At 43.8% G+C, this 26,942-nt stretch overlaps 1 protein-coding gene across 2 annotated transcripts in view; it reads right to left on the bottom strand.

Moving 5' to 3' along the window:
• tll1 (tolloid-like 1) overlaps window positions 1-26,942 on the bottom strand; it is a 414,199-nt gene that overhangs the window by 7,008 nt on the left and 380,249 nt on the right. For both annotated transcript variants that reach the window (XM_085962033.1, XM_085962042.1), the window contains 2 exons: window positions 24,058-24,271; window positions 8,676-8,926 (listed from right to left, as the gene is read on the bottom strand). In XM_085962033.1, coding sequence (XP_085818159.1) covers window positions 8,676-8,926; window positions 24,058-24,271 — 465 coding nt within the window. The remainder of the gene's footprint in view (window positions 1-8,675; window positions 8,927-24,057; window positions 24,272-26,942) is intronic.

Genomic DNA, 26,942 nt, shown 5'->3' with positions numbered 1-26,942 from the left:
TAGAATTTCAAGATGCCGAAGACTGGCTGTATCACTGCCTTTGATAATACAATAGAGGACTGGACCACGTATGTGGAAAGAGTCGAGGTATATTGCGAGGCAAACGAAATAGCCGATGAGAAAAAGGCATCGGTATTGCTAAACTTAATGGGCGCTAGAACGTACGGCCTCCTGCGGGACCTGATTACTCCAGCCAAACCGAAGGTGAAGAGTTTTAACGAAATTGTTGCTGTCCTACAGGAACACCTAAACCCTGCACCGCTGTTGATAGCAGAAAGATTTAAATTCCACAGGAGAACTCAGCATAAAGATGAGAGCAATGCGGAGTACCTTACGGAACTACGCAAGCTATCAAAGCACTGCCAGTTCGGAGCAGGACTGGCAGATACCCTACGGGACAAATTTGTCTGTGGACTCCTGAGTGAAGGAACACAGAAGAAGTTACTCTCAGAGAAAGAGCTGACGTTAGATAAGGCTTTCAGCATGGCAGTATCGTACGAAGCAGCAGCCAGGGGAGCTGCGGAAATTAAACAAAAGCCACAGGAATACGGCACCCACGAAATGACACGGGGATTTGCAAAATGTTATCCCTGCGGCAGAACTAACCATGACCAGAAGGACTGCTGGTCCAAAGACAAAATATGCAGGCGATGCGGAAAGATGGGACACATTGCACGAGTTTGCAGGTCTGGGAAGAAGACGAGCGACAACAAAAAGGCTACTAAGGAACCGTACAAGAAAGTACAAAAGATGACGGACAGTGGTTCCGAAGACCAGATGAGCGATAGTGAATCCGGGAACAGGAGACTAAGCTGTCTCAAACTTCACAATGAAATCGCAAATGAGGATCACCGAACCATTTGGGTCACCCTCACGATAGCAGGGTCCCAAGTTAAAATGGAATTGGATACAGGATCAGCGCTAACCGTCATGAATCGACGAGACTACGAGCGGCTATTCTCACACACACCCTTGAGAGAGACATCCATCGTCTTGACGACGTATACGGGGCAAAAAGTATACCCCAGAGGAAAAATAAGGGTGCCTGTCGAATACAACGGCAAGAAAATACGGAAATTGTATCTCTACATACTGCCAAATGGTGGACCACCGTTATTGGGACGTGAATGGATCAGGAAGATAAGCTTAGATTGGCACTCCATTCATGCAATGACGGTGGACGGTAAAAAAGATGACAACGTCACTCCTGGACGATTGTCAACAATCTTAGCTAACGCCAAAGAGGTATTTCAACAAGAACTGGACACGCTTAAAGGCGTAACCGCCTCAATAAAAATAGAAGAGAATGCAATTCCCAAGTTTTTCAAAGCAAGACCGGTACCATATGCAATTCGCCCAGCCGTCGAGGCAGAGCTGGAGAATCTGGAGAAGGCAGGCGTGTTGTCTAAGGTCAACTGGAGCGAGTGGGCGACACCCATCGTTCCTGTCATGAAGAAAACGTTAAGCAATAAGTCTGAGGAGCCAAGGAAGGTTCGCATCTGTGGGGATTTCAAGGTGACAGTGAACCCAGTCCTTCACACAGTACATTATCCTCTTCCAAGGATAGAAGACATCTTCGCCTCACTGTCTGGAGGGAAGCGTTTTACAAAGATTGACCTAGCACAAGCATATTTGCAGATGGAGGTGGAAGAATCCTCTAGGAAGTATCTCATGATAAACACTCACAAAGGTCTTTACCAGTATCATCGATTGGTATTCGGAGTAGCATCGGCTCCGGCGATATGGCAAAGAGCGATGGAACAAGTCCTGCAAGGGATTCCGGGGACTCAGTGTTACTTGGACGACATCCTTGTGACAGGTGAAGATGACAGTGAACACCTTAACAACCTAGAACAGGTGCTCACTAGACTACCAGAACATGGGCTACGAGCCAACCGCCCCAAGTGCGAGTTTTTTAAGAAACAGATATCGTATTGTGGCCACGTGATTGATGAAGAGGGGTTACATAAGTCCCCTGACAAAATTGAAGCGGTTGTTAAGGCCCCAGCGCCTGAAAATGTGTCGCAACTGAGGTCATTCCTCGGATTGGTGAATTACTACCATAAGTTTTTACCGAATTTGTCGACAATTCTGCACCCACTGAATGCCCTGCTACGAACGGGAGTAGCATGGAAATGGAGCAATGACTGTAAGCGGGCCTTTCAGAAGAGTAAGGACTTAATCACTTCAAGAGAAGTATTGGCTCACTACAACCCAGCACTGCCAATCAGACTGGCGTGTGATGCGTCTCCCTACGGCATTGGGGCGGTACTGTCACATAAATTCCTTGATGGTTTAGAGAGGCCGATAGCTTTTGCGTCACGCTCATTAACTTCTGCCGAGCGTAACTACGCCCAGATTGACAGAGAGGCCCTCAGCCTAGTGTGGGGGGTGAAGAAGTTCAATCACTACCTGCACGGTCAAAAATTTACTCGACTAACCGATCATCAACCTCTTGTCTCCATTTTCAACCCTCAGAAGGGCATACCAATAATGACAGCACAACGGCTGCAGAGGTGGTCCCTTTTCCTAGGGGCACACCAATATGACATCGAGTACAAAGGAACTAAACAGCATGGGAATGCTGATGGATTGTCACGCCTACCGTTGCCGACGGTGGAAGAAGAAGACCTTGCAGTGGATCCAATGGAGTTATTCCACTCAACCATAGTCGAATGTCTCCCTGTGACGAATGCAAACATAGAAAAGGAAACACGGAATGACCCGACACTATCACGGGTCTATGATTTAACGGTGAAGGGATGGCCAGCACATGGCAAACCACTGCTGCCAGCATTCTCGCCGAGAAGAGAATAGCTGTCAGTGTGCAGAGGAACCTTGCTTTGTGGATCCAGAGTAGTAATTCCACCTAAGTTGACGGATAGAGTGCTCAATGAGCTTCATGAGGGTCATCTGGGTGGGGTAAAAATGAAGAACTTAGCCAGAGTGTTTGTGTGGTGGCCGGGAATCGATAGAGAAATCGAAGAGATGACCAAGAGCTGTGCAGGATGCCAGAAGGTCCAAAACGCCCCACCACAAGCTCCTCTGCATCCATGGGAGTGGCCCTCATCTCCATGGCAAAGGGTGCACATTGATTTTGCTGGTCCCTTCATGGACTCGATGTTTTTAATTGCGGTGGATGCACATTCAAAGTGGCCAGAGGTAATAAAAATGTCCTCAACCACCACGGAAAAAACTATCACAGTTTTACGAACCATATTCGCCAGGAATGGGCTGCCTGAACAGATTTGCACTGATAATGGACCACAGTTTGTGTCTGAAGAGTTCCGGAGGTTCTTAAAGAACAATGGTGTTAAGCATTACACATCTGCCCCATATCATCCAGCCACTAATGGATTGGCCGAGAGGTTTGTTCAAACATTCAAGAAGGCTATCAAAGCAATGTGTAATGAAGATATACCCCTACAACACAAGGTGGACAACTTCTTGTTTGCCTACCGGAATGCGACACATGCGGTTACCAACCAAACTCTAGCCATGATGTTCTTCAATCGAAGACTACGATGCCGCTTGGATTTGGTTAAGCCAAACGTCCGAAGAGATGTGGAGAACAGGCAGTTTCAGAATATGAATGAAAGGCCGACCAGGAGTTTTAAGATATGTCAACCAGTTTTGGCCCGGGACTACCGCACTGAGAAATGGCAGCCAGGAACAATTTGTACACGGCAAGGACCTCTCATGTATACCGTGGACGTTGGGGAGAGCATTGTAAGACGCCATGCTGACCAGATTCTAGAGTCACTGGAAAACGTCAACTCCACACCACGATCTGATACACCTGGTAATGAAACCGACGTACCAATTGCATCTACCGCAGAATCGGTGATATTGGAAGCAGATGAACCAAACAGCGACATTGATCCCGACTCAACCTTGCCAGAAGAACCTGATACCCCAAAGAGGCGTTATCCAGACAGAATCAGGAAGCCTCCTCAAAGACTGAACTTATAATTGCTTAAACTTAACCAATGTATCTAGCAACCGTAATTGTGATTGTAATTAGTTATCATTTAGTTGTTAAATGAATGTTATGTACTGTTTATCTAAAAGGGGAGGAATTGTTGTGTATGTATCTTTAAGAGAATAACTGGTCTCAGACTGCAGTACCGGCAGTGACCACCCCTGTATAAAAGGCACTAGTGAGCCTCTGTAGTTTCAGTTTCCCGATTGACTTCAATCAGTAAAGACTTGTTTTGTTCAACTCCTGCTGTCCGTGTCTCAATTATTCACGGACATAATACTATCCAGGACAAAGCAGTGCGCTTGTTGGCACTGCATCCACCAGTTTAAATGTCTACTTTCTCTTGGACATATATCACCGCTCTTTCATAGTTACTGGGTCAAAATCCTGGAACTCCCTACCCAACAGCATTGTGGGCTACCTTCACCACATAGACTGCAGCGCTTCAAGGAGGCGGCTCATCACCACCTTCTCAAGGCAACTAGGGATGGGCAGTAAATGCCAGCCTTACCAACAACACCCATACCGGAAATGGTAGCATAGTGGTTATGTTACTGGACTAGTAATCCAGAGGCTTGGACTAATAATCCAGAGACATGAGTTCAAATTCTACCGTGGCAGCAGGAATTTAAATTCAGTTAATTAAATAAGTCTGGAATTAAAAAGCTGGTATCAGTAATGGTGACCATGAAACTGCAGGATTGTCATAAAAAACCATCTGGTTCACTAGTGTCCTTTAGGGAAGGAAACCTGGTGTCCTTACCTGGTCTGGCCTATATGCGGCTCCAGACCCACAGCAATGTGGTTGACTCTTAACTGCCCCTCTTTAATGGCTTGGCAAGCCACTCAGTTGTCAAGGAGGTGGCTCACCACCACCGTCTCAGGGGTAATTAGGGATGGGCAATAAATGCCAACAACACCCACAACCCGTGAATGAAAAAAAAATCCTGAGAATAAATATATTTTAAAAATACTGGATGTTACAAGCAGCATCCATTAAAAGAAATTGTAATTTTTGAGTTATACTTTAAATATTACTTAGACATAAAAATATTATATAACATTCACATAAGCTGTATTTGAGCTTCCCCGGGATTAATCATGCAAAAAAATGGTGCCAGCAATTTAATTCCCTGAAACTACAGTACATCAACAAAAATGCTTCAATAATGTCACTTCTGCACTGTTTGATTTGCGGTTGAACCTTTCCATCGGCTTCAGTTATTTATTTTCAGTAGTTGTAACTTTGTATCTCTATTGCGTTTCTACTGTATTTCATAGTTTTAGTGCTAAATAATGTTTGCATACTATAATGTTGGTGGCAAATAATTGTAGCCGTGAACATATATTTGTGGCAGGTTCGTCTGCAAATAGAGCAGAAATTATTTTATGAAGCAACAGCCCTGAATTTCTGCGGGGTTCTCCTGCAGTAACTTTGACAGGACCTCAGCCAAACCTCCAGCAAGACGGCGTCAATTGCTGAAAACAGTCGATTACACAATTTCTCCGAGGGATCCACGAATCTCCCGCCAAAGTTATGGTGGCGGATTGGGCCAACCCCCACATAAATTCAGGGCCAATGTGTTTTATACTATTTAAGAGGAAACTAGATAAATGCACGAGAGAGAAAGGAATAGAAGGATATGTTGATTTGTGCATGTGTGTAAACGCATGAAGCATGGTAAAAAAGATTGGTGAGCTACAGGCGTAAATAGCCACATGGGACTATGTCGTGGCAATAACGGAGACCTGTCTCAAAAAAGGGTAGGATTGATTTTAAATATTCCTGGATATAAGGTGTTCAGGAAAGATAGGGAAGGACAGAAAGGAGGTGGGGTGGCAGAATTGATTAAGTAGAATATTACAGTACTGGAGGGAGAGGATGTCCTGGAGGGGTCAAGGACAGAATTTATTTGGTTAGAGTCAAGAAATAATAGAGGTGCCAATACACTACTAGGTGTATTCTATAGGCCACCAACTAGTGGGAAATATATAGGGGAGCAAATTTGCTGGGAAATTAGAGAGGTGCAAGAACTATAGAGTAGTAATAATGGGGGACTTCAATTATTATCCTAATAAAGACTGGGATAATAATAGTGTAAAGGACAGAGATGGGGAAGAATTTCTGAAGTGTGTTCAGGAGAATTTTCTTGATCAGTACATTTCTGGCCCAGCGAAGAAGGAGGCATTGCTGGATCTGGTTCTGGGGAATGAGCTGGGTCAAGTGTCAGTAGGGGAACATTTAGGAAACAGTGATCATAAGGTTTAGATTAGCTATAGAAAAGGACAGAGGGCAATCTAGATAAAAATACTCAATTGGAAGATGGCAAATTTCAGTGGGTTGAGAATAGATCTGGCCTGGGTAAATTGGAATAAAAGATTGGTAGGCAAAAATGTAATCAAACAATGGGCTGCCTTTAAAGAGGAGATAGTTCGGGTACAGTCGAGGTACATTCGCATGAGGGGGAAAGGTAGGGCAACTAAAGCCAGGGCTCCCTGGATGACAAAAGAAAGAGAGTAAGATGAAGCAGAAAAAGGTTGTCAGGTTGAGAATACAAGTGAGAATCAGGCTGAATATAGAAAGTTCAGAGGGGAAGTGAAAAAGAAAATAAGAGGGGCAAAGAGAGAGTATGAGAATAGATTGGCAACTAACATAAAAGGGAATTCAAAAGTTTTCTATAAGCATATAAATAATAAATGGGTAGTAAGATGAGGGGTGGGGCTGATTAGTGACCAAAAAAGAGACCTACGCATGGAGGCAGAGGGCATGGCTGAGGTACTAAATGAGCACTTGCATCTGTCTTCACCAAGGAAGAAGATGCTGCCAAAGTCATAGTGGAAAAAGGAGGTAGTGGAGATACTGGATGAGATAAAAATTGATAAAGAGGTACTAGAAAGGCTGTCTGAATTTAAAGTTGATAAGTCACAAGGACCGGATGGGATTCATCCTAGGATGCTGAGGGAGGTTAAGGAGGAAGTTGTGGAGGTACTCGCCATAATCTTCCAATCCTCCTTAGACACGGGGGTGGTGCCAGAGGACTGGAGAATTGCAAATGTTACACCCTTGTTCAAAAAAGGGTGTAAGGATAAACCAGCAACTACAGGCCAGTCAGTTTAACCTTGGTAGTGGGGCAGCTTTTGGAAATGGTACTCTGGGACAAAGTTAACAGTCACTTGGACAAGTGTGGATTAATTAAGGGAAGCCAGCATGGATGTGTTAAAGACAAATCGTGTTTAACTAACTTGATCAAGTTTTTTTGATGAGGGCAATGCGGTTGACGTGGTGTAAATGGACTTCCAAAAGATGTTTGCTAAAGTGCCACATAATAGGTTTGCCAGCAAAGATGAAGCCCATGGAATAAAAGGGACAGTGGCAGCATGGATACGAAATTGGCTAAGTGACAGGAAACAGAGAGTAGTGGTGAATGGTTGTTTTTCAGACTGGAGGAAGGTACACAGTGGTGTTCCCCAGTGGTTGGTACTGGGACCACTGCTTTTCTTGATATACATTAATGACTTGGACTTGGGTGTACAGGGCACAATTTCAAAATTTGCAGATGACACAAAACTTGGAAGTATAGTGAAGTGAGGAGGATAGTGATAGACTTCAAGAGGACATAGATAGGCTGGTGAAATAGGCGGACACGTGGCAGATGAAATTTAACGCAGAAAAGTGCAAAGTGATACATTTAGTAGGAAAAACGAGGAGAGGCAATATAAACTAAAGGGTGCAATCCTGCATGAACAGAGAGAACTGGGGGTATATATGCACAAATTGTTGAAGGTGGCAGGGCAGGTTGAGAAAGCGGTGAAAAAAGCATACAGGGTCCTGGGCTTCATAAATAGAGGCATAGAGTACAAAAGCAAGGAAGTTATGATGAAACTTTATAAACACTGGTTCGGCCTCAGCTGGAGTATTGTGTCCAATTCTGAGCACCGCACTTTAGGAAGGATGTGAAGGCCTTAGGGAGGGTGCAGAAAAGTTTTACGAGAATGATTCCAGGGATGAAGAATTTAGTTACATGGATAGACTAGAGATGCTGGGTTGTTCTCCTTAGAGAAGAGAAGTTTGAAAGGAGATTTGATAGAGGTATTCAAAATCAAGAGGGGTCTAGACAGAAAGAAACTGTTCCCATTGGCGGAAGGGTTGAGAATCAGAGGACACAGATTCAAGGTGATTGGCAAAAGGACCAAAGGCGACATGAGGAAAAACTTTTTTACATAGCGAGTAGTTAGGATCTGGAATGCACTGCCTGAAAGGGTGGTGGAGGCAGACTCAATCGTGGCTTTCAAAAGGAAATTGGATAAGTGCCTGAAGGAAAAAAATTTGCAGGGCTACGGGGAAAGGGCGGGGGAGTGGGACGAGCTGAAGTGCTCTTGCAGAGAGCCGGCACTGGCTCGACAGGCCAAATGGCCTCCTTCGGTGCCATATAACCATTCTATGGTAGGTTGAGATGAAAAGGATGGGAGGAGGCTTGTGTGGAGCATAAACACCAGCATAGAACTGTTGGGCTGAATGGTCGGTTTCTGTGCCCCAAATTCTATGTAATTCTATTTTACATTAAGAAAATTTAGCTAAACCCAACAAGTGAAATTCATCAATATTATTAACATTTTATAGAATCATTATAAAGGCTATAAATTGTCTGCATAAAACTACTGGTTAAGCCATTTATGTGGTTATGTTTCTTACCCCTGATCCGCAGAATTGTCCAAGCCTCGAAGCTGTGGTATCAAACCCATCAAACAGTTCAATAAAGTCATAGCCACAGTCAGCTTCCACTTCCACTTCAAATATCTGGAACGATAATTCCACCCCATAACCTTTTTCTGCTATAATCTGCCACTCACAGTCCACTTGGCCTGGGTAGTTATTGTCTCCAAACTGAGCGTGGGAATACAGATCCTTAGATTTCATTTCAGCCCTCAGTCTCCCGCCACATTCTAAAACAAAGAATTCACACCAGTGTTACAGATTGCACTGCAGTATATCTGTTCAGATGATCACAATTACAGACAAGGAAGGCCATCTGGCCCATCTTAGTTCACCCATTCAGAAAGAGCCTAATGCCCAACATTATGGCATCCAATTGTTCCTTAAATGATTACAAAGATTGTGCCTCCACTACTCTATCTGAAGATCTATTTCATGTGCTGATCATTGTTTTTGTGAATTTCCTGATATCAGTGCTCAATTTGCCTCTTCTAGTTTGGCAAGTGCCCCCTTGATCTACTCCTGCAATTTAGTTTAAACTAACTTTCCAGTTTTAACCTTTCCCACACCATTTACTATCTAATATCTAAGTGAATTTGGGCACGCACACACCATATTGAGCCCTTCAACCCCTATTGCAGTGTTAGCTGTGGCTTGTGGGTAGCACTCTTGCCTCTGAGTCAGATGGTTGTGGGTTCAAGAGAATTGAGCACAAAATCTAGGCTGACACTCCTGTGCAGTACTGAGGGAGTGCTGCACTGTCGGAGGTGCCATCTTTCGGATGAGAAGTTAAACCGAGGCCCCGTCTGCTCGCAGGTAGAGATGTATATGATCCCATAGCACTATTTCAAAGAAGAGCAGGGGAGTTATCCCCGGTATCCTGTCCAATATTTATCCCCAAAAATCCCATCAATCAACATCACTAAAACAGATTATTTGGTCATTATCACATTGCTGTTTGTGGGAGCTTGCTGCACGCAAATTGGATGCCACGTTTCATACATTACAACAGTGACTACACTTAAAGTACTTCATTGGCATAATGCACTTTGGGATGTCCTGAGGTCATGAAAGGTGCTGTATAAATGCAAATCTTTTTTTCTTTCAACATCCATTTTTCATCCAGTCTTCTAGGCCAGTTTCTTCACATCCACCCCATCAAATCCCTTCACAATTTTAAAGACCTCCATCAGGTCTCCGGTTAGTCATCTCTTTTCCAGAGAAAAGAGCCCCAGCCTGCTCATTCTTTTCGGCTAGTTGCATCCTCTCAATTCTGGTAACATCCCTGTAAATACTCTGGGGCCAGAGGAGATCCTATCCTGCCAGCGATTCACCCCAATGGGGAGGTGGCGGAAAGTCTAGGCCAACATGTCCAACCACTGCAGAGCAGCAAATAGCAAAACCAATAGAATGTTGATTCAAAATCCTGCGGATGCTGGAAATCTGAAATAGAAACAGAAAATGCTGGAAATACTCAGCAGGTCAGGCAGCATCTGTGGAGCGAGAAACATAGTTAGTGTTTCAGGTTGATGACCTTTCATCAGAACTGGAAAAAGTTAGAGATGTTACAGGTTTTAACGAAGTACAGAGGCAGGGAAAGAGGGGGAAGGGAGGAAAGAACAAAAGGGAAGGCTTGTGAGAAGGTGGAAGGCAGGAGAGATTAAACGACAAAAGGGATGATGAGGCAAGGAAGAAGGGGGTGGTAGAGGAGCTGAAAATGACAAAAGCAGAATCATTACCAGCAACTGCTGTCCGAAAAAATGGGAGCAGTGATTATGATCTGAAATTGTTGAAATCAATGTTGAGTCCGGAAGGCTGTAAAGTGTCTAATCGAAAGATGAGGTGCTGTTCCCCAAGCTTCCGTTGAACAGTATAGGAGGCCGAGGACAGAGAGGTCAGAGTGTAAGTGGGGTGGAGAATTAAAATGACAAATGACCGGAGGCTCAGGGTCACGCTTGCAGACTGAATAGAGGTGTTCTGCAAAGCGATCACCAAATTTGTGTTTGGTCTCCCCAATGTAGAGGAGACCACGTCGTGAGCAGCGAATACACTATACTAAATTGTAAGTAGTACAAGTAAATTGCTGTTTCACCCGGAAGGAGTGTTTGAGGCCCTGGACAGTGGGAAGAGAGGAGCTAAAAGAGCAGGTATTGCATCTCCTGTGCTTGCATGGGAAGGTGCCGTGGGATGGGAAGGGGTTGTTGAAGAGTGGACCGGGGTGTTGTGGAGGAAATGGTCCCTTTGGAGTGCTGAAAGGGATGGGGGAAAGATGTGTTCAGTGGCGGCATCACACTGGAGTTGGCGGAAGATGATCCGTTGAATGTGGAGGCTGGTGGGGTGGAAGGGGAGGACAAGGGGAAGCCTATCGTGGTTCTGCTCTCACCCCTTCCCCACCCTCCCAGAAGTGCGGGAAATGGGACAGACACAGTCGAGGGCCCTGTCAAACATGGTAGAGGGGAATCCTTGGTTGAGGAAAAAGACAGACATATTGGAAGCACTAAAGTATAGAAGGTGGCATCATCAGAACAGATGCGACCGAGACAGAGAAACTGGGAGAATAGAACAGAGTCCTTATAGGAAGCGGGGTGGGAGGAAGTGTAATCAAGGTATCTTTGGGAGTCAGTGGGCTTATAGTAGATATTGGTCGACAGCCTATCCCCAGAAATGGAGAAAGAGAAGTCAAGGAAGGGAAGAGTCCGAGATGGACCATGTGAAGGCGAGGGAGGGGTGGAAATTGGAAGCAAAATTGATGAAATTTTTCCAATTCGGGGTGAGAGCAGGAAGTGGCACCAATGCAGTCATCAATGAACTGTACAAAGATGTGAGGGAGACAATGTTCTCTGTAATTTCTTTGGCGTCGCATGGCTCTTTCAAAATACCGCGCACGCACGGATTTTGCTTTGAAAAGCTGGGCAGGATCCTGGAGCACTGCGCAGCCACGCAGGTTAAAGGGGACATTGGGAGGTGGGGGCCTGAGTAGGACTGGAACAAAGAATGTTCCATGTAGCCCACGAAGAGGAAGGCATAGCTAGGACTCATATGGGTTCCCAAAGCAACACCTTTTATTTGGAGGAAGTGAGTGGAGTCAAAGGAGTTGTTGTTCAATATAAAAACAAGTTCAGCCAGGCAGAGGAGGGTGGTGTTGGATGGGGACTGGTTGGGCCTCCGTTCAAGGAAGAAACGGAGGGCGCTTTGGAGGGATTGGTGAAAAATAGAATGTCAAACTTTGTAACCAAGAGTAGAGTATAAGTCAGAGGACAAACACTTAAATCATTTGTATGACATTCTTCTGTTTGTTATTTTATCACAGGTTTATTTTAGCAGACCTATTTAAAATAAACAGGCTTGCTTGCATTAAAATAGCCGAGTAATGTTATACGATGTGTTAGGCGTTCATTCGCTGTTATCCCAAAATCTGTGTTAAATTTGAAATAATTCCAGAGAACCAGGACCAAATGACAAAAGCAAAATACTGCAGATGCTGGAAATCTGAAAGGTCATGGACCTGAAATGTTAACTCTGTTTCTTTCTCCACACATGCTGCCTGACCTGTTGAGTGTTTCTGGCATGTTCTGTTTTTATTTCAGAAACAAATGACCATGTGGACTGCCAGATTCATGAAAAAAAAGATCACCCAAAGCCAACAGAGTTTAGCAGGTCAATGGATTAAAAGTGCTAAATGTAGCATCTTGCACCTCATTACATGTAGAATTCAATGAATTGATGGATCAATTGCAAAGAATTTTCTGTAAGGTATTTTATCATTTGCTCCAATTTTCACCCCTAGAGCTTAACCATGCCATGCATATCCACAGCAGAGCATCAGCTGGAAACCGAGTCCTCAGCTACCAGCACTCTAATTCCCACAAGGAGAATCACAGGATTAGGTTTAGTGACTCCACCAAGCTATTTCACACTGAATGCGCCTGATGTCCTCAGGAGTCCAGTGTTGAATTGCTTGATAAATAGTTTCTGAATAACTGAATCTTGAGTTTTTAAATTAAGTTTATTAAATAGGGAACGGAAATGTTGTTAACAGGAAGGCAAATATTTTTTGCAATTGAAAAGTCACAAGATTAGAGCCTTTATAAAAATGCAGACGTTTAACACAATTAATCTAGTATTATATTACCTCAATCAAGATTGTTTTGCCTCCAAATCACAGTCTGTTTTGATTCACCGGGGTCTAACATTACTGCCTATTAATGAAATTATAAAGAATAAATCTACTGTACTTTGAACTTTCTGTCCTTTTAATATTGCCTTTTTACTACAGGTTTGACACTGGAATTTGCTTTAGATTACCACAAGCCATTAGCACTGAGCTATGCCGCCGGCTCTACACCATTCATTACTAATACACTGTAGCTGGTATGGAGCGCAAGTGGTGAGAGACTACCTCAATACAAATCGACAACCTCCAACTTGAATTATACTGCAGTTTTTGAACAGGTGCCATATCGAAACCATTATATTGACACAGAGCGCGAGAAGTTCAACTTCGTTTTGTCCATTTTTTTGGGGTGTAAAATGAAAGATAGTGGGACAAATTCTGGGTTGTGACATCCCCTGAAAGCTCTGCCTTGTCAGTGTGCCAGTCATCGTACTGGAAGTGGACAAACAGACGTCTGGTGCCTCGAAGATGTAAATAGGTTCCTATGCAGGAATCCAATGCGAAAATTGAGTACAAATGGGCAGAGCTTGCACAATGCAAGCTTGGTCTCTTTGTATCAGGTCCTGAGTATCCTAAATAACTCCTTAAAGGGACTTCTGGAGGCTGCTCAAAAATTGACCAAACCCTTTTTATAAATTACATTTCTATGGTGTCATGGAGCAGAAATATACTGCAGGTTGCTGCTGGCCCAGCCTCGCCCATCTCTGCTTCACCCCCCGTATCCCAGGACTTACCTGCGGGCTGGCTCGGGCTCAGATCCATCTGGAATTCATCAGGCCCCAACCGATGAGCTGCATCAGGATGCCCAATTGACATCTGCAGGTTTCATTCAAATGAGTCCCAATGTCTCATGGACTGGCATGCAAAGCAATCATTTCACCCACTTGCCACCCCTTTTTGGCGCATGTCCAATCTCTTGGCCAGGAACTGCAATAAACTCTCTATTTGCAACTCTCGCATACAACAAATAAAACTAAAGTGGGAAAGCCTGCCAGACAGAAGTATAAGAAAGAAAGATAATAGAAAGCAGCTGTTAGCTAATGTTTAGTCTCAGTATGATTTAGAGAGAAGCCCAGCTGTATTTTGGGAGTCTACCTCCAACATTAAGATTTCATCGACAGAAAGAATCCAGATTGATCAAAAAGAAAAATTTTTGTTTGAAAAACATCAACTACAGATGTAATAATAGAAAGCATAATATTCCACTTCAATCTACCCAATTCAAAGTATGCTTAGCACTTAAGCTAAGTAAAGATTTATCTGGCACTAATTGTTTCCAAATTGCATATTTTTGGACCAGTTAAACTGCAAGTACCAGTCTCAGACTGATACCAACATACAATGGAGAAGGACTGACAGACCAAAGTTACACTGCTGGCTGCCCCCTTACTCTCTGCCCAGAGACAGTGCAGCTTTGTACCTGTATGCTTAAACAAATATGTAGAGCTCTGTTCATCAGCCCTCTTGTGCTGGTTTGCAGATGACATGGAAATTGGTGGAGTGGTAAATAGCGAGGAGGGAAGCCTCAGGCTACAGGACGATATAGACGGGTTGGTCAGATGGGCAGAACAGTGGCAAATGGAATTTAACCCTGAAAAGTGTGAGGTGATGCATTTTGGGAGAACTAACAAGGCAGCGGAATACACAATGAATGGTAGGACCCTAGGAAGCACAGAGGATCAGAGGGACTTTGGTGTGCATGTACATAGATCCCTGAAGGCAGCAGGACAGGCAGATAAGGTGGTTAAAAAGGCATATGGGATACTTGCCTTCATTAGCTGAGGCATAGAATATAAGAGCAGGGAGGTTATGATGGAATGTGTACAAAATGCTAGTTAGGCCACAGCTGGAATACTGTGTGCAGTTCTGGTCGTCACACTATAGGAAGGATGTGATTGCATTGGAGAGGGTGCAGAGGAGATTCACCAGGGTGTTACCTGGGCTGGAGCACTTCAGCTATGGAGAGAGACTGGACAGGCTGGGGTTGTTTTCCTTAGAGCAGAGAAGGCTGAGGGAGGACCTGATTGAGGTGTACAAAATTATGAGGGGCATAGATAGGGTAGATAGAAAGGAACTTTTCCCCTTAGCAGAGGGATCAATAACCAGGGGGCATAGTTTCAAGGTAAGGGGCAGGAGGTTTAGAGGGGATTTGAGGAAAAACTTTTTCACCCAGAGGGTGGTTGGAATCTGGAACTCTCTGCCTGAAAGGGTGGTAGAGGCAGGAACCCTCACAACATTCAAGAAGCATTTAGATGAGCACTTGAAATGCCATAGCATATAAGGCTATGGACCAAGTGCTGGAAAATGGGATTAGAATAGATAGGGCTTGATGGCCAGCGCAGACACGATGGGCCGAAGGGCCTCTTTCTGTGCTGTATAACTCTTATGACTAACTTCCCATCCACTCTCTGCTAACATTAAAAGGATTCAAGTTAAGTTTAAAAAAAGCTCCCAGGTGATTCAATGAACAACCTGTAATTTTTTTTTAACTTGGCTTTGTTCTGGGCTGTGCTCAGATTGCAGGGGTTACGGAGACTACACAGCTGATTTCATGCCTGTGCCCCAAGTGCCCTTTAAGTGACTTTGTACCCAAATTACACCACACCATTTGACTTAATGCAAGCTGTGTAATATATTTGGCCTATAAATGTTTGGGACATTTTATTACATTAAAGGTGCTATATAAATATATAAGTTGTTGCTGTTATAAATGTATGTTGTTTTGAAAACTGCTGTGATAATGGATTGCTATTGCAAATGATAAGATTTCATAATAATGCATATATTGCCTTGGAAGCCCTCCAAATAAATTTAATACGCATGAAAAGCAAAAAAATTATAAGATGTTATTATTTTTCTCCACTGCAATTTCTGAATAGATTCCATCAATATATCATTAATTTAATGCAAACATGTCTCTTTTTTTATTCTGTCTTTCTAATTTTTATACACATTCATTTACTGTCGATGCCAGCTATTAACAAAATAAATGAGATGGCACTAGTGGCACTCGAGCTGCCACATACTACCAGAAGAGTTACTATTGGGCTGTTCTTCTGAAGGCAATAATTCCTCCTATGGTAAAATAACTTCTTCCTGAAGGTGCCGATTCCTTGCTGTCCTGAGTCACAGTTCCATAGACACCAATCACCCTCTTGATATTTCACCCAAGCGGTCATTATTCAAGTCTAGGTCTGCAACAACATCGATACGCAGGCGGTTCAGTTCAGACTGGAGTACTCCATCCAGTTCTAGGCACCGCACCACAGGATGGATAGATTAGCCTTGGAAGGGGTGCAGCACAAATTCACCCATCTGATACTGAGGGGCTAAGTGGGTTAAATTATGAGGACAGGTTACATAAACCTGGCTTGCATTCCCTTTAGTATAGAACTTTAAGGGGTGATCTGATTGAAGTTACTTTTAGTGCCCCTGTGCCCGAAATTCAATGGTAGCATCCCAAGCAGGAAGCAGGGCGCTACTGGAAGTGCTCCCCCTCCCTCTTAGGGCACTTCCATTGAATATTGCAGCGCTACATGCAGCAGCATTGCGGTACTGCAGGCCTCCCTTCCCTGATTAAATGGGAGGAGCCTAGCACCGGGGAACAGGATGCCAGCAAAAGAGCCCGGCACTCAAGTGTGTTGGGCTGACGGCCGGCACCCCGCTGCAGGAGGTCAGAGGGGGCAGGCGCTGGCAGACAGCCCCCCAAAAAATGGCTGCCCGGCACCTGCCTTTTAATTATCGCCGCCCCGGCCGCAGAAACACCACCCTGACCCTGTCGGACATAGCGTCCAGTGGTAGGTCAGGGGGCGCGAGCCAAGTTTGCGGCCAGGGCGCTGCGCAAGACAGTGTGTCATCACCGGAGGTGCAGCACTGCAGAGCACTATCGGCTACTGCCACCGCTAACCTCCTGCTGAATTTTGCAGGGGGCGCTAGCTGCGCCGCGCCCGGGGCGCTAACGGGAGGCGCAAAGCAACCGAATTTTTCCCCCAAACTATTTCCTCTAGTGAGGGAGTCCAGAACAAGGGGCCATAACCATAAAGTTAGAGCTAGGCCATTCTGGGGTGATGTCAGGAAGCACTTCTCCACACAAAGGATAGTGGAAATCTGAAATAACTCCCTCAAAATGTTGTGGAGGTTTGGTCAATTAAAAAATTAAAAACTGAGATTAATAGATTTTTGGTAGGCAAGGATATTAAAGGATATGGAACCAAGGCAGGAAAATAGCATTAAGATACAGATCAGCCATGATCTAATTGAATGGTGGAAGAGGCGCAAGTGGCTGAATGGCTGCTCCTGTTCCTACGTGATCCTGTCCTCATCTGACTTCTACACATGTACACTTCCAGAAGAAATCACTAGATATCAATTGAGAGCAGGAGATCCAGCCATTTCTCTCCTCCATCCCTAGCTGCTAAGGCAAAATATAGCACACCAAGCATCACCCACTTTTACCACCACCAGGCTGAGAATAGTTACATCAGCAGAGACTAGGGATCAAGCCTGGGACGTTCCTCATTTGTTTGGTGAGTGGATGGACTCCTAAACCATTGGGGAATGGCCTTCTAGAAAGGTTGTTCAGTAAGTCGCTGAATATGAAGATTATCCCACAAATAGAGAATGAACATTGCATAAACACCACAGGCATGAGAGAACTGCGGTAGGATACAGTCACATTCTGTACTCCGCAGCTAGATATCAAACAATCTATTTCATAGTGGGGCATGAAATTAGTATTGAAAGAAAATTAGTTTTGATTTTACTGCTGCATCAAATTTATTACAGCAATTCGAATAGTACAGGGTGCAGTAACCACAAGCATGCATCTTGATACAGGATTTCATCTGCCATCTTGAAATCCTCATTAAAGGTTAAATTTTAAAATGATGGCCAGTTATAACCACGCAATTAGATGTAAGTGGAGACCGGACCGCAGCTTATGAGATCTAATATATCTCTGATATCATTGAGTGTCCAGAGGTGCCCTGCTTTACATTAAATAGCATTGTCAATGGCAACAGTACCACTGCCCTACCATCAAAAACACCCTTTCAATGTTAAAAGTACTGAAAAAGCACCATTAGTCTCTAATAAAATCAGAACATGCTGGAAACACTCAGCAGGTCAGGCAGCATTTGTGGAGAGAGAAACAGAGTTAACGTTTCAGGTCGATGACCTTTCATCAGAACTGCCTGACCTGCTGAGTGTTTCCAGCATTTCTCAGATTTCCAGCATCTGCAGTGTTTTGCTTTTGTAGCATTGGTCTCTGCTCTGCATCTTTCCCTGATGGCACGCTAAGGCTGCAAATTGTGGGTGTGAACCCACATCCCATCACTTCAGTGAAACAAGTCACAGCAGCTCATTTGCAATTTCTTATTTAAACGATGTGGTCACTACAAATGCGACATTTTGCTAAAGAGTGATTAAACAAAAATACTAAAGTATTATATACAAGTGAGCATATTTTACTTGGAATCTTTTTTTGAGAAGTACCCTGAATATATTTGTTTTCATGACTGGAGGTTGGTGATCCTGTGTCAGCTATTATCCTGAATTACAATTAAAACCTGTAACTAAGTCAAATGCGACTGACAGTTAAAAATCACTTTTGTCACAAGGTGGCAGTATAACACATCACAATGGTTGACCGTGAAAAATATTTGAGTTAAGAACTGGTAAACTGACTTTCATTTCTATTTGAATTAAAGTAGTTTCAATGGGAGTGGAAAAATAGCCCTACCTAAGCCCACACCCACAACAACTCCCCTTTAGATAGCACTTTTACTGTAGAAAAAATGTCCCAAGACCATTCACAGGGGTGCAAGGAAGAAATAGACGTAAGCCAAAGGAAATATTAAGAGGGGTGGCCAAATGTTTGGTCAAAGAGGGGGGTTTTAAGGAGGGTCTTAAGGAGGAGAGGGAGGGAATTCCAGAGAGTGGGGCCTTGGCAGCTCGAGGAACATCTACTGATGGGATGAAGGGAGCAGGAATGCACAAGAGGTCGGAGTCAGAGAAACAGAAAGGTCATGAGGGGGTGGTCGCGATTGTAGGTTATGTTTGCCGCCATTAGTGCCTTGCTCCCGAGACTGGGAATGAACTGGGTATAATGTAATGAGAAAGGATTAATTAGCAATCTTGTTGTGTGAGGCCCCTTGGGTCGGAGCGATCATAATATGATAGAATTCTTCATTAAGATGGAGAGTGAAGTAGTTGATTCAGAGACTAGGGTCCTGAATTTAAATAAAGGAAACTACGATGGTATGAGGCGCGAGTTGGGTAGGATTGATTGAGGAATGTCACTCAAAGGGTTGACGGTGGATAGGCAATGGCAAACATTCAAAGATCGCATGGATGAACTACAGAATTTGTTCATCCCAGTTTGGCATAAAAAAATTTAAAAAAAGGTGACTCAACCGTGGCTAATAAGGGAAATTAGGGATAGCATAAGATCCAAGGAGAGGACATATAAATTGGCCAGAAAAAGCAGTAAACCTGAGGATTGGGAGCAGTTTAGGATTCAACAAAGGAGGACAAAGGGATTAATTAAGAGGAAGAGGGGGAAAATAGAGTATGAGAGTAAGCTTGCAGGTAACATAAAAACTGACTGTAAAAGCTTTTATAGATATGTAAAGAGAAAAAGATTGGTGAAGTCAAGCGTAGGTCCCTTGCAGTCAGAATCAGGGGAATTTATAATGGGGAACAAAGAAATGGCAGACCAATTAAATACATACTTTGGTTCTGTCTTCACAAAGGAGGACTCAAATAACCTCCCAGAGATGTCGGGTAACATAGGGTCTAATGAAAGGGAGGAACTGATAGAAATCAGTATTTGTAGGGAAATGGTGTTAGGGAAATTGACGGGATTGAAGGCCAATAAATCCCCAGGGCCTGATAATCTACATCCTCGGGTACTTAAGGAAGTGGCCCTAGAAATAGTAGATGCATTGCTGGTCATCTTCCAAAATTCAATAGACTCTGGAACAGTACCCATGGATTGGCAGGTAGCTAATGTTACCCCACTATTCAAAAAAGGTGGTAGAGAGAAAACAGGGAATTACAGACCGGTAAGCCTGACATCAGTAGAGGGGAAAATGCTAGAGTCCATTATAAAAGATGTAATAGCAGAGCACTTGGAAAACAGTGACAGGATCGGACAAAGTCAACATGGATTTACAAAAAGTAAATCATGCTTGACTAATCTACTGGAATTTTTTGAGGATGTAACTGGTAAAATAGATAAGGGAGAACCAGTGGATGTGGTGTATTTGGACTTTCAGAAGGCTTTCGATAAGGTCCCGCATAAGAGATTAGCGTGTAAAGTTAAGGCACATGGGATTGGGGGCAAGGTATTGACTTGGATAGAGAACTGGTTGGCAGACAGAAAGCAAAGAGTTGGAATAAACGGCTCTTTTTCCGAGTGGCAGGCAGTGACTAGTGGGGTACCGCAGGGATCGGTCCTTGGACCCCAGCTATTCACAATATATATTAATCATCTGGATGAGGGAACTAGATGTAATATCTCCAAGTTTGCAGATGACACAAAGCTGGGTGGGTGTGTGTGCTATGAGGAGGATGCCGAGGAACTCCAGTATGATTTGGACAGGTTGGGTGATTGGGCAGAAGCATGACAGATGCAATATAACGTGGATAAATGCGAGGTTATCCACTTTGGTGTCAAAAACAGGAAGGCAGATTATTATCTGAATGGCAATAGATTGGGAGAAGGTGAAGTGCAACACGACCTGGGCATCCTTGTGCACCAGTCGCTGAAGGTAAGCATGCAGGTGCAGCAGGCGGTTAAGAAGGCAAAATGTATGTTGGCCTTCGTAGCAAGAGTGTTCGAGTACAGGAACAAGGATGTCTTGCTGCAGTTGTACAGGGCCTTGGTGAGACCACACCTCGAGTATTGTGTGCAGTTTTGGTCACCTTATCTGAGGAAGGATGTTCTTGCCATGGAGGGAGTGCAGCGAAGATTCACCAGACTGATACCTGGGATGGCAGGAATGACGTATGAGGAAAGATTGGGTCGATTGGGCTTATACTCGCTGGAGTTTAGAAGAATGAGAGGGGATCTCATTGAAACTTATAAAATTCTAACAGGACCAGACAGACTAGATGCAGGAAGGTTGTCCCTGATGGTGGGAGAGTCCAGAACCAGGGGCCACAGTCTAAGGATAAGGGGTAAGCCATTTAGGACTGAGATGAGGAGGAATTTCTTCACCCAGAGAGTGAAGAACCTGTGGAATTCTCTACCACTGAAGGCAGTTGAGGCCAATTCATTAAATATATTCAAGGAGTTAGATATATTTCTTAAGGCTAAAGGGATCAAGGGATATGGGGAGAAAGCAGGGACAGGGTATTGAATTTGCATGATCAGCCATGATCGTATTGAATGGCGGAGCAGGCTCGAGGGGCCGAATGGCCTACTCCTGCTCCTATCTTCTGTATTACTGAAAACATCAGAGACCTTTTTTTAAATAGAATTTGATCAAATAGTGGACAATATTTGTCTGCCGACCACACCGTTTACACTGAAAAATGGGGTGGTAGATATTGGAATTTATTTTTTAAACTACTGCCCATTGTAGCCACCCCACTCGATTTTCCAGCGAGCCTCGAAATGGGCACCCAGCACTCCTGCCTGAAACAGGCAGTAGCCTCATTAAAATATTTAAACCCTATGCAGTTTTTAGGACTCCAGAAACGCTGCAGATCATTTTTTTTTTTTAAAAGGATTCTTGTGGGGTCAGGAGGAGCATGAATGAACTAGCCACCCACTGTCAGTCACTCAGTAAGCCAAACACGCACCCCCCCCCCCGACCCCCAACTAAGTTTTTACTCACGGACTTGCTGGATTGTCTGCTACCCTCATAATTTGAGTTTTCCTGAAATTATGCAGATGAAGAAAATGGTTCGAGCCTCTCGCTGGTGCTGTTGGGTGGGCGGTGTGTTCACTCCGCACATCGCCCACCCAATTGCACCCAACCTGACAAACTGGCCTCTTTGTGTCAGCTTGGCTCAGTTGGTAGCACTCTCACCTCTAAGTCAGAAGGTTGGGTGTCATTACAGACTTACTGATTAATGGGACTGTGTGGCGGCCAATGTTCCTTTTCAGCTGCAGGCCATGCAGAGCTCGAGCTCCTGGGCAGCAGGTGAGCCAGCTTTTAAATAGAAAAAAATGTGCATGTGTGGAATATTGAATGGGCCACGTAACCTGTGAAAGGGGCCGCACAGCCCAATACAAAATTACAGGGAACACTGGTGGTGGCCATTGGCAGGTCGGTGGTTGATCGCAGTCCTGCAGAAGTCTCTCTCGGAGGGGGGCAGGCAGAGAGAAGGAAATTGGGAAAATTCTTTCAGCAAGGGGGGGGGAGGGGGAGGTGCTGTAACTGCCTTACAATCTGCCTGGCCAGGGACTCGGTAAGATTGCCCATAAAGTCATTCTAACACTGGGACTGGTGAAGCTCTCCGCTACTCTACTGCTGGAACTCAAAGGTTGAACTTCATTAGAGAAAGCGAGAATTGTGAGCGTGCTGCAGGTCAGGAATATTGTGATGTCAATAATAGAGACTGCATTTCCACTCTAGTAAAGGTGTGCATGGGTATCAAAGGCCTACATTACAACTAGTTTATATGAAGATGAAAAAACAATGCAAGTTAGAAAATCTTATAAAAGTACAAAAACAATCCAGATTGGCACAATGGGTTTTGGAGTTGTTCTCCTTAGAGTGGGGAAGGTTAAGAGGAGACTTGATATGGGTGTTCAAAATCATGAATAATCATAAATAAGGAGAAACTGTTTCCAGTGACAGAAGAGTTGGTAACCAGAGGACACAGATTGACAGTGATTGGCAAAAGAACCAGAGGGGAGAGGAGGAAACATTTTTTTTTTACGTAACAGGTTATGATGATCTGGAATGCACTGCCTGAAAGAGTGGCGGAAGCAAGTTCAATAGTAACATTCAAAAAAGAATTGGATAAATACTTCAACGGAAAATATGTGCAGGGCTATGTGGAAAACGCAGGGGTGTAGGATTAATTGGCTAGCTCTACCAAAGAGCCGGCATAAGCTCGATATCCGGAATGGCCTCCTTCTCTGCTGTATCATTCTGTGATTCTATAATTCTGTGAGGGTCCACTGTTTTCCTCATGGTCTCCTGCTGGAGGAATGGTGGGAGAATGGAGAAACCCCTCCTCCTCCCCCACCCCATAATTTCAGCCCCATTTGTTGAAAGCAACAAGAGTTCAATTCCCAGTTTATAGTAGCAGGTCTTGCTTTTCAAAACTGGAATTTCATCAGGGGTTCTCCCAATCTACTTTTATAGCTTAGGCATAACGGAGAAACAGCTTAAAAGCAGCTATTGTGCCGTTTCTCTGATGGTTTTGCCGATCCTCTGCTGAAGTTCTGGCAGTGGTGCTGGAGAACCCCACAGAAATTATCCTCAGGTGTCAGGTCTTTTTAACAGTGTGTGGCCCTAGCACAGCGCCACCTATAGACACAATAGGTACAGCAGATAGCTGTGGATGCCTTTACAGTAGAAAAATCTCATTGCAGAGACTGACAAATAGGTTTTCCATTTATGTTAAAATGGAATGTTACAACCCACTCAGCAATTTTAATGTATAATAGATAGAATCATCATTAAATATTATGAGGCATAGTACACTTCAGATCATTTCCCATTGCTCGCAAATAACAGCGCGGTCAGCATTGGGGAAATGTTAAGTGTAACGTTTGTGATGTGGACTGCAAATCCATTCACCATAATCCAACATAATGGAGCAGTGTTCATTTTATGAATGGCATATATCAAAATAGTACAAACTTTTAATACCAAAATGTGTGATGTTTAATGTGTGAACAAGCTTGTTTAAGTAGCGAATTTCAATAACCCAGAAGTGATAGCAAGTGAGAGCATGATTTTAACAGAAATAAGATAATAAAACCCAACAACAATTAACGACCACACTGTGGAAGGAGAAGACCATGTAGATTGCAGAAGTAAAAGGAACAGATATCTGTGATTGTCCAAATTATTATTGCTCACTCAACTGTGTATCTTGGATATTTGAAGAAAAGGTTTTTCTTTTATTGATGAAAACAGCTCACATCTTTACCTAGTATTGCCCTGAAAGGTGGCCTTCTAAATGAGATGTCCTAAAGTTTCAGCATCTCGCTAAACTTACCTGTGGAGTGGGTAGCCTGGAAACCTTTCCTTTGTACTGATGCATCTGAAACAAATCTGACGAACATTTTGTTTCCAGTGGAGATGACAGGATCTGGAATGATGCTCCCACAGAATCGTCCCAGGATTGCAAACTTATCAGTCTCTCCATCAAACACTTCGAGATGATCATAAGCACATTCCTGGTGTTGTTCGATCTCAAATTCATTAAAAGTCTAGAAAGAAAAAAAAAAAATCGACTGTGAAATATTTTCCCCTGCCATACACGGATTGTGCAGTACACATTTTAGCATGCTTATTATTATCTAGGTCAACCACCAAGAAGGGACACAACAGTGGTTGGGATCTGAAATATGCTTCTGCCAGGCAGAATGCTTGATTTCACTGAGATGTTGATGGAGAGTTTATCCAAATCTTTGCTTTAGCTTCACAGTCTTTGCACAATGGACTCAAGCAGTGAATTGCAGACCTTGATCATAAAAGAAGCAATATTCTGCTTCGCATGCAAGTATGTGACCTACCTGTCTCTTTAAAGAGAATATGAAACCTCATAATTTATGAGGTGAACTACTAGCCTATAGTATTATTAATGTTAACATTAACATTCCAGCATCTGCAGTATTTTGCTATTGTATTATTAACATTGCCTGGTACCTGACTTCGGATAACCTTATGTTCTGGAGTGTCGTGTAGGATGTTGTACTGCACAACACAGACATAATTTACGTATAAGCTAGAGGTACGCTTCCCATGAGGTTGCTAGCCTCCATCATGCAGCCTATTACTAGACAATAGCTAGTTTCCCAGATATTTTCTACATAGCTCTCTAACCTGCTCAACAAACAGATAAGTAATAGCAAAATACTGCGGATGCTGGAAATCTGAAATAACAACAGAAAATGCTGGAAATACTCAGCAGGCCAGGCAGCATTTTCTAAACAGATAAGTAAGGTAGTTCGTGAGCAGGCTGTGTGTAATTTAACCTTTATTGTAAGACTTATGAAATCTCTTTGAAGATCCTCTGTGGCTAAATAATGAGCTTTAGTATTTTAAAGTTCAAGAGTCAATCAATGTACTTGAGCAAAACAAATTGTTTCAAATGTGATGTGATCCACATTACAAATTATTTACTGCGACTACCAACCTCTGATCATGGCCAAATTTCTTAGCTCTGTGACTGAACAAGGGATGAAACAATAAACAAGTGATCTCCACGACAGAAATGTGAAACTCTCTCAAGCTCTCTAATTTGGTTTTCCTGTTCCTGCGCCTCAGTCAATCACCTGGACATAGTGAATACAAGGAAATCAAGAGGGAAGGATACCACACCACTCAAAGACTGCCTGATTTCCCATCCATTCGTTTAAATGGACAGAAAGTCAGATGGGCTCCATTATGGGCATGTGCTCCTTCCCACTTGATTAAGGTCAGAAATGGGGATGTTTGCTGATGATTGCAGAGTTCAGCGCCATTCACAACTCCTCAGATAATGAAGCAGTCCATGCCTGCATGCAACAAGACCTGGACGACGTTCAGGCTTGGGCTGATATGTGGCAGCTAACATTCGCGCCACACAAGTGCCGGGCAATGACTATCTCCAACAAGCGAGAGTCTAACCACCTCCCCTTGACATTCAACGGCAATACCATTGTCGAATCCCCCACCATCAACATCCTGGGGGGTCACCATTGACCCCAGAAACTTAACTGGACCAGCCACATAAAAACTGTGGCAACAAGAGCAGGTCAGAGGCTAGGTATTCTGTGGCGAGTGTCTCACCTACTGACTCCCCAAAGCCTTTCCACCATCTACAAGGCACAAGTAAGGAGTGTGATGGAATACTCTCCACTTGCCTGGATGAGTGCAGCTCCAACAGTCAGGAAGCTCGACACCATCCAGGACAAAGCAGCCCGCTTTATTTGCACCCCATCCACCACCTTAAACATTCACTCCCTCCACCACCGGCGCACCGTGGCTGCAGTGTGTAACATCTGCAAGATGCACTGCAGCAACTCGCCAAGGCTTCTTCAGCAGCACCTCCCAAACCCGCGACCTCTTCCACCTAAAAGGACAAGGGCAGCAGGCACATGGGAACGCCAGCACCTCCAAGTTCCCCTCCAAGTCACACACCATCCTGACTTAGAAGTATATCGCCGATCCTTCATCATTGCTGGATCAAAATCCTGGAACTCCCTACCTAACAGCACTGTGGGAGTGCCTTCATTACATGGACTGCAGTGGTTCAGGAAGGCAGCTCACCACCACCACCTTCTCAAGGGCAATTAGGGATGGGCAATATATACTGGCCTTGCCAGCGACACCCACATCCCATAAACGAATAAAAAAAAATTCCCTTTATTCACTGCGCCCAGGCAATCGAATAATCCCAGGCGTAGGAACAGCAAAGTCTCCGAGATTATGTTTGGAAAATAAAGCAATGGTTTAATCTTGAACTTTCAGTCTTCATGGTGCAACTTTGACAGTAGTGTGTGATGGATGAGTGTATTTTCTCCTATCACCTCATTTATTATGGAGAAAACTATGCATTTAATTGTGTTAGAAGTGGCAGGTACTGGGTGGACCAATGCAGCTTACTGATATTATATGATAATATTGGCAGTCATTCTTCAAAAAACCCATAGTACACTGCATCTAGGCTGTCCCGTGGTAACCTAGCAGTGTATACTATTTTCCTTGTGGTTTAAAATGCCAACTGAAAAGACAAACCAAAGACTACAATCAACAAACCTAACTATATATTGGGTTCCATAGGCTGATGTCATTCAGTGGTTTACTTTTTTTTTCTACAAACCAATGCTCATCATTATTCAGCAAGTGATACATGGACACAATTGACAATATGAGAGAAAAGGAAATTGAGAGAAA

Source organism: Somniosus microcephalus, chromosome 2 (genome assembly GCF_052327205.1).
Source record: "Somniosus microcephalus isolate GS21.2 chromosome 2, FLI_Smic_1.0, whole genome shotgun sequence".
In the NCBI taxonomy this organism is placed as follows: Eukaryota; Metazoa; Chordata; class Chondrichthyes; order Squaliformes; family Somniosidae; genus Somniosus; species Somniosus microcephalus.
Note: the sequence above shows the minus strand (reverse complement) of the source record. Positions and strands in the feature narration are given on the sequence as shown.